The sequence below is a fragment of the Primulina eburnea genome, chromosome 7 (genome assembly GCF_022965805.1).
Source record: "Primulina eburnea isolate SZY01 chromosome 7, ASM2296580v1, whole genome shotgun sequence".
Taxonomy (NCBI): domain Eukaryota; kingdom Viridiplantae; phylum Streptophyta; class Magnoliopsida; order Lamiales; family Gesneriaceae; genus Primulina; species Primulina eburnea.
The window spans coordinates 31627988-31637369 of record NC_133107.1 but is presented as its reverse complement, the minus strand read 5'-3'; the positions used below and the strand labels follow the sequence as shown (position 1 = coordinate 31637369).

Sequence of the window (9382 nt, the reverse complement as noted above, 5' to 3'; positions counted from 1 at the left end):
AAAACTTATTATTATTAGTGAAAATATTATTATTATTATTATTATTATTTTAACAAATAATAATAATATTAATAATAAAATAATAATATTATTAATATTATTATTTTATTATTAATATTATTTTCAGAAAGGGTTTGGAATCAGAATATTAATCTTATATATGTCTTAAACTACTTTGAAGATTTATCCCAGACTTGAAAAAATCGAAGATCTCAGTCTCCAGTTTTTCATGTGGGGTCCAAACCAGTGGGAAAAGTTGTCATCTCTAATGGGGTAATCCTTTTACATAAAATTAAAACATGTATTAACAAGAATTCAATAATTGAATCCAGACAGCAAATGAACTTTTCTCGATAATTTAATTTAAATTTTTCGATGCAGATCATCGTCATTTGTTTTCTCAAAATCAAATAGCATATCCTTCTGAAGAAAATACAAATTAACCCAATAAATTACTAAAATCGAAATAACGAATTCAAGATTATATTATAATTCAACTTGTTATGAAATTTGAATTTCAAAAAATGCTAAAAGGACACGAAGTGTGGGGGTATTGAAGCTCTTAAATGAAGCACATGACATGAGGAAAGTCATTGCAAGTTGCAACAGACCTCCACAGATAGTCCACTAGCAATGCCCTACGCATTTTGACCACATTTACCTACTGTTGAGATAGGCACATCGTTTGAATATATTTGTTATTTTTTATATTTTCATATTTCTACAACTTCTTAATGTCGTTTTTTTGGGGAAAAAATTCCTGATCCCAGAAGTAAGCATTGCATCATAGAACACGACTTTCTTGAGAAATGAAGTATTAAAACGATGCGAGTCTGTACATAAAACTAGAGTAAGATCTAAAATTGAGTGAACAGAACGTTACAAGGTTTGTAACGTGAGCTTATCAATGTCAACTGAAGCATACAAAAATCCTATCCACCTGCATTCCCTCTTCCCTTACATGCCTAGTTTTCGGCATGCAACAGCTTATCTATGGAAATATTGAATCAAGAGGAAATGTGCTCAATTTTTCATTGAGCATTAAGCAGCAGCAGATGAAGTTAGTGCAACTTCCATCCAACTAGAGCATGGCAAAGTAGGCACGATTCTAAGGTTAGCTGCTTAAGTCACCGAAGAATTCTGCTGGTATGGATGGGCAGTACTTCTTCGCTACAAATTTGTACTGATTCATGAAGGAAAACATATTGTTAGGATCGGACAACCTTATAGTGCAACAAACAAAAAAAAAAAACAAAACGAAAAAAGATCAAATGTTGCAGGCGTAAATATTAGTTGACACAAAGTAAAGTAGTTTGCACTCTTGGTTTGAGATTAGCAACATGGAGGGATGCACCACAATCTAAAACATGTGTATATTCCTTTCCGGTCATTACTAATATTTGATAAGAGATGCAACAGTTGTAATGTTAGAAACTTAGCTTACCTTATGCTGGCTATATTTTTCTCTGATGGCCGGCAGATTAGAATTTTGGGTATTGCAGCAAAGGCCATGTAATGCCCAAACACAGTCATGTAATTCAGAGACCTGGTAAAGAGTATAATGTTGAAGGGTTGGATTCTGCATTAACATGAAACGAGGTCAGATTGTGCTATGGAACTCTATTCAACGACATATTACGTACCCAAGGCTTCTTGGAGGGGACAAGAATAAACTTTGCCAAGAAGATAGATGAAGCTGCTATCAATGACGGAGCAAAACAAAGCATATTATACTCTATAAGAGATAATTCTGCAATGTAGTTTGCTAAGCACTCCAGCTGCAGCGATGGAGCCTGGGATGACAGCATTTTGAAGAATCATATTAATTTATTGCTCCTGTAATTATAGTATTGATGCATATGCATTTGCGCAAATGATGAGCTCAGTTTCAATTGAATGGATTTGACAGAAAGATAGTTGTCAAGGGCATTAAGCATTCAATAAGAACAGATCCAGTGGATATATTCCTCAAAATTCTAGACTATGATAGAGGCAGTTCCATATTTAAAACAAGTATTATTCATAGGATTGATACCTCGTCAATGCCTTGTGCAACACGAACAAATCTCCTATAATAAATTACAAAATAAAAAGAATCATCACCAAACATATTAATCTAATAGAACTCTTTAATTTGTAAACCAAAGGATCACCTTAAGAAACATTTAGTTGTAGGTGCTGTCATCTCAAATTTCAGGTAATTCAATACAGCGGATTCCATTTGCAAAACCTGATTTTAAAGCGCTTAAATTATGAAATTACTCATAGAAAGGTTCTCAAAAGAAGAAATGGAAAGGGAACAAATTTACATCTTCCTTGAAGTATGTGTTATCAGTTATGTAACAAAACTCTTCGACCTGAGGGGCACAAATCTCTTCATATTTACTGCAATGTACAAGTTCACATTTCCAATGTCATAAAGGCAGTAATGCGAAGAAGAACAGAACAGGAAAGATTGGAAATGCTGTAGCTTACGATGCAATCATCATGCAAGCCACACCAAGCAACTGCAATCGTTGCCTGTCCATAACATTTCCCGAAAGATAACGATCTATGTAGTTAACAGTCAGATATAATGTGTCAGGAACAAGCCTGTATTCCTCCGCAACCTGTAATAAATGTCTCGTTAGGCAAAATATTTTCAACAGCAAAACAGATTAGCATATCTAAAAGATTCTTAAACTACTTCTACAATGCAAATATTAATGAGACCTCAACAAGCCAATCAACAAGAATCGCTCTCATACTGCTATTGATGTCCTTTTGGACCCTTTCCATGAAGTTGGTAGCTGGCCTTTTCTTTGCCTAATATATGCAAATATAAGCAACGTAAAGGTCAACAAAATCACAGCTTCAGCTGCACAAACTTTGTACGTGACATTTAAATTTGTGTACCTCGGATGCTTTCAAGTGCTTGTAAATATCACATGCAATGGTTGCACATAATTGAGGATCATCCAGATTCCCGTCGACATCAACAATCCTATCATTTGATTCTATAGCTGCAAGTACGTCTCGTTTGCATGCATTCTCTGTGGGCATCCAAAAGACAAATTAGATACATACAAATCTATAGGAATTTTCCTAAAAAAATTCAATAGAAATAGGCAGGTTTGTAAATTATATATTAAAAGTTTTTTACATCAAACAAGGCAAATGAAGCAGAAAAATAGAAGCATTGGCACACAGATCAAAGTACAAAACCTGCTATGTCGACGTGCTCTGAAATGAAAAGCATGTTCGAGGCCTTCCGCTCGATTGAATAAATAGCTTCTATTTCATTATTATCCCTGTATTCAATATCTGGACTGTTCAAAGAATCGCAAGTTGACATTGATTCATCCATGGAAACAGAGAATCCATCAGACTGGTCAGGGCAAATGTTCATGGTTTGTGGAACGAACACCAAATTCGTCTTGTAGAGCAGCACATCACTTTTTGGAAAAGAAATAACTTTTTCCAAAGGATCATCATTCTGTTTTACTAAGGAGGATGGAGGCGGAGCAGCCCCAGAGATGTTGACGTTTGTCGAAGACAAAGAGCCTTTTTTCTTGATGCTTACAAGTTTTGCAGTACATGGTACCTTCAAAATTCATCATGTTTATCAAATCTATAACCCAGAAAACTTCTTTCTTCATAGCAGCTTGCTAGTCCCAAACTTGATAAAATGCAATTTTCACAACCAATCAGTTTCTCAGAGAGAGAAATTGACGAAAACCTGACTGAATTCAGATAAATCTCCAATTTATTAAGAAAATATCTTTTTCTTCCAGAAATCGCTATCATTCGGGTTTCCCTCGAACCCCTCAAAATTTTGAACATCCAATCGACATCAAAAGGCGATATTCCAGAAACCCAAAAGAAGCTTACCATGCAAGCATGCAGGTTAATGCCTTAATCGGTGCCCTTTTACACGTGATTTTTACATTTTTCTGTAAAGAAAACTGAAAAGGAAAATCCCTATAATACATATTTCGTAGCTGCAGAGATTCAAGATCGAAAATCCAAAACCACCCATTGGACGTATTATTTTGAAATGACAAGAAAATACAACCACACTTCACATGCATAACTATTTACAACAAAAGACTGAATGTATCAAAAATAACACAACACGTACAATTTTGGATGATTCCGGTGGGCAACCCCGGCTAGGGTAGATGGACCCGGAGCCATGACTCTGGTTAGTGATATTAACGAGCGCCGGGCGCTTCTTCCCCGCCGCCCCGGACGCAACCTTCCCATGATTATCCCCCGCATACAATGAAGCGTGACGCTTTGCCAGAGACGAAGTTGTCGCCGACGTCACCGACCTCCTTCCTCCGGCAGCACTCGCCATGATTACAAGGAACCCGACCACAACACAACGGCGAGGAAACGGAAACGAAAATCCAACCGAAAACCCACGATTCCGAGACAAACGAATTCGAATTCTTATCAGGGCGAGTAATTAAATTGAATTCGATTATGGGATCAATCCAGGGTTTGGATTACACAAATATATTGGGGGTTTAATTATGGTTTTGAGGCGCGGGAGAAAGGGGCAGGATTTGAATCATGGATCCATCCGGACCGTTGATTTGGGTGCTCAAAGAATCGAATATCGATCTGCACTGTTGATAGGAGCTCAAGTATTCGTTAGGGAGCGGGGTGGGCCCCACGGGAGCCGTGTGTTTGAATCGCTGTGGGATTAAAATCACGCGTGGGTGAAGCAAGGACGCGATCTTATTGGCTGATGGGGAGACGGGCGGGTGTGTGGGCTTGAATTTGAATTAGAATTCTGAACCGGATCTGCCTCTGCATTGGAAAAGCAGTAGTCGCTTCAACTAGTATGTTAGTTTTTGTTGTGAAAAAGTAAAATTTATGGTAAAAAGTAAAAATTTTAAATTCTCAAAATTTACCAAACTACACACTTTATAATATTTTTCTCTCTACTCAATTGTGATTTTCTTCACAAATGAGAGATCTATAGGAAATCTTTACAAATAATCCAAAAATAAAATACATCATTACCTACATCATCACACACTAATTTTCAATATTTACAACTCTTATTTTCAACATTCAAATATTCAATACATACATTTTAAATATATTTTTCAACACTCCCCCTTGTGATGATGATCATAATGATTGTCTTCATTACGTGTTTTTATACTACCTCATTAAAAACCTTACTAGGAAAAACCAATTGGGATAAAAATCATAGTAAGGGAAAAAGAGTGCAGTCATGTAAACTCCCCCTGATGTTGACATGAACAATTCTTCACAAATTTCGTAGATTGCGCATCCCAATATTATATATGTGATTTCTGAATATTGTCGTAGGAAGTGCCTTTGTGAAGAGATCTGATAAGTTTTCACTTGATTGAATGTGACGAACATCAATACATTTATTCTTCTCTAGCTCCTTCGTGAATGCGAAAAACTTAGAAGAATATGTTTAGTTATGTCCTTTTTATGTATCCCTCTTTCATTTGAGCAACACATGCAGCATTATCTTCATATAGTATCACAGGCTTCTCGTCGAATGATAATCCGCATGAGATTTGAATATGTTGGGTCATTGATTTTAACCACACACATTCACGACTTGCTTCATGTAGTGCAATAATCTCGGCATGATTTGATGAAGTTGTTACGAGCGTTTGTTTCTGTGAACGCCAAGAAATTGCAGTGCCTCTACGAGTAAAAACATATCCAGTTTGGGAACGTGCCTTGTGTGGATCAGATAAGTATCCAGCATCAGCATAATCAATTATACTTGGATTAGCATCTTTTGAATACAAAAGTCCCAAGTCTGTCGTTCCTCGTAGATAACGGAATATATGTTTAATTCCGTTCCAGTGTCTCTTTGTTGGATATGTGCTAAATCTTGCCAACAAATTTACGGCAAAAGATATATCAGGCCTTGTACAATTTGTAAGATACATAAGGGCACCGATAGTACTTAGATATGGTACTTCTGGACCAAGAATATCTTCATCTTCTTCACATGGTCGGAATGGATCCGTTTCTATGTTTAATGATCTAACAACCATTGGACTACTTAAAAGATTTGATTTATCCATATTAAAACGTTTAAGGATCTTTTCTGTATAATTTGTCTGGTGAACAAATATTCCACATTCTTTTTGTTCAATTTGTAAACCCAGACAATACTTGGTTTTTCAAAGATCCTTCATTTCAAATTCTTCCTTCAAGTATGATACAACTTCTTGAATTTCCTTATTCGTTCCAATAATGTTTAAATCATCAACATATACAGCAATAATTACGCATCCGGATGTTGTTTTCTTAATGAAAACACAAGGGCATATTGAATTATTTACATATCCCTTTTTCATCAAGTGATCACTTAGTCGATTGTACCACATTCGACCGGATTGCTTTAACCCATATAATGATCTTTGTAATTTCACAGAATAACATTCTCTGGGTTTTAAACTTTGTGCTTCAGGCATCTTAAATCTTTCAGGGATTTCATATATATATATTACTATCAAGTGATCCATATAAGTAAGCTGTAACAACATCCATAAGACACATTTCTAAATTTTCAGATACTGCCAAGCTAATCAAATACCGAAACGTAATTGCATCCATTACGGGAGAATACGTTTCTTCATAATCAATTCCAGGTCTTTGAGAAAAACCTTGTGCAACAAGTCGAGCTTTATATCTTACTATTTCATTTTTCTCATTTCGCTTTCGAATAAAAACTCATTTGTATCCAACAGGTTTTACATCTTCAGGTGTAAGGACTATAGGTCCAAAAATATTACGTTTATTTAGCGAATCCAATTCAACCTGGATGGCTTCTTTCCATTTTATCCAATCCTGTCGATTTTACATTCACCAAAAGATTTTGGTTCATGATCTTCATTATCATTTATGATGTCGATTGCCACATTATAAGAAAATATATCGTCGATTTCTTCTATATCTTTTCGGTTCCATATTTTTCTAGTATTAATATAATTGATAGAGATTTCATGATTCTCGTCAGTTTGTGGTTCTGACAGAACATTTTCATCATCATGTGTTTCTTCAGGAACACCATTCTCTATTTTGTGATCATCATGTGTTTCTTCAGGAACATCATCCTCTATTTTGTGATCATCGTGTTTCTCTATGAATTTTCTTTTTCGAGGATTTTTATCCTTGGAACCGACTGGCCTTCCACGCTTCAGGCGTTTTACGACATCATGACTTTGTCCAATTTGTTTCTTTGGAATTACAATTCGAGCATGAGCATTTACAGCATGTATATATGATTTAGTTACCCCTTTTGCATCTGTAAATGCATCTGGTATTTGATTTGCTATTCTTTGCAAGTGCACAATTTGTTGTACATCTTTTTCACATTGTTGTGTTCTTGGATCCAGATGTAACAATGATGATACATACCATGTAATTTCCTTTTCGGTATGGTTTTGTTCTCCCCCTAACATTGGGAAGATTTCCTCATTAAAATGACAATCAGCAAAACGTGCTGTGAACACGTCGACTGTCTGAGGTTCAAGATATCGAATGATTGATGGACCAATACGGGACCAATGTCCTGGAGTACCACATCTGAAACAAGAACTTTCATATCTTTTTGACTGATTCTCATTAACACTTGTATTCTCATGATGCCTTTTCGGTAGATGGTTTGAGACGCTCTTTTGAGATAAGTTATAAAAATAACTATCTCTATTGTTTTCAAAACCACGGTCTCGACCACGACCACGGCCAATTCCACGTCCACGTCCACGTCCACGACCTCGAACTCGACCTCGACCAAAATCTTGTCTTTGAATTTGATTTTGGTTTCGAGGTTTAAATTCATTTTTACTTACAGCATTTACTTCTGGAAATGCTGTTGATCCAGTGGGTCGGGACTGATGATTTCTCATTAATAGCTCGTTGTTCTTTTCCGCCACAAGAAGACATGCGATGAGTTCAGAATATCTCGCGAATCCACGTACTCTATATTGATGCTGTAGAGTAATATTTGATGCATGAAACGTGGAAAATGTTTTTTCAAGCATCTCAGATTCCGTGACCTCATGTCCACAAAATTTTAGCTGCGAGATTATTCGATACATCGCTTAATTATAATCACTGACTTTCTTAAAATCTTGGAATCTTAACATATTCCATTCATCACGAGCGGTCGGAAGTATAACTTCCCTTATATGTTCAAATCTTTCTTTCAATCCTTTCCACAGAGCCATGGGATCTTTTTCGATGAGATATTCACATTTTAATCCTTCATCGAGATGTCGACGTAAAAATATTATAGCTTTTGCTTTTTCTTGTGACGAAGATATACCATTTTCTTTAATGGTCTCGCTTAGACCCAATGACTCAAGATGCATTTCTACATCTAGAGTCCATGACATATAATTCTTTCCCGTGATGTCGAGCGCAACAAATTCGAGCTTTGTTAAATTTGACATGGTGGTACTAAAAAAATTACGATACATTTTATTAGTTAATGAATATTGCAATACAAAGTAATGGATAAACAACAACTACAAGCATTTGTAAAAATAAAGAAAACACACGAGGAGGATATTCTCCGATAAATACAAGACTCGTGAGTATGATAACCAAAATAATTAAAAATAACCTTGAGAAAGCCATCTTCTTTTTTCTTCGAAAAATTTGATGAAGAATAATTTTTAGAGAAGAAGAGAAAGTTGGAGTGATTGAATGCGTTTGTGAGATGATATTTATAGGGCAAAAACTAGCCGTTTATGACCGTTGGTGTACAAAAAATAAATGTATGTATTTCTATAATTTTATGGTAATAATATGATGTATATAATATTAGACATGTTTAAATAATTATGTATATCATATCACATTATTATAATGAAGTGTAATAATTTATTTTATTTAAAAATCTTGTAGGCTTTTATACTTGTCGTACCTCTTACCGGGAGTGTGGGATGTCGTCTTAACATCCTCCTAGGATTTATAACAAGTTTTTGAAAATTTATTTTTATTATTTCTAATAATAACATTATATTATATATTAAATAAATACACAATAAATAAATAACAGTAAAATAAATATTATTACTTTTGTTACTCTTTTCTCCTGTTTGGAGCTTGGAAAAGTATGTAGGACTTTTAGAGCTTAGTGCTGATAACGTGTTGTGAAAAAGTAAAAATTTATGGTAAAAAGTAAAAATCTCAAACTCTCAAAATTTACCAAACTACACACTTTATAATATTTTTCTCTCTACTCGATTGTGATTTTCTTCACAAATGAGAGATCTATTTATAGAAATCTTTACAAATAATCCAAAAATAAAATACATCATTACCTACATCATCACACACTAATTTTCAATATTTACAACTCATATTTTCAACATTCAAATAT

The 9382-nt window shown here is 34.9% G+C and overlaps 1 protein-coding gene across 1 annotated transcript; it reads right to left on the bottom strand.

Annotated features, from left to right (window-relative positions):
• Window positions 1–761: 761 nt before the first annotated feature.
• Window positions 762–4605, bottom strand: LOC140837445 (cyclin-A1-4-like). The gene is made up of 11 exons (XM_073203606.1): window positions 4121–4605; window positions 3205–3583; window positions 2896–3032; window positions 2713–2805; window positions 2476–2609; window positions 2310–2385; window positions 2154–2230; window positions 2036–2069; window positions 1644–1793; window positions 1445–1579; window positions 762–1183 (listed from the first exon to the last, which is right to left on the bottom strand). The coding sequence occupies exons 1-11, from the start codon at window positions 4337–4339 to the stop codon at window positions 1115–1117; spliced, it is 1503 nt and encodes a 500-aa protein (XP_073059707.1). The 5' UTR covers window positions 4340–4605; the 3' UTR covers window positions 762–1114.
• Window positions 4606–9382: the final 4777 nt, after the last annotated feature.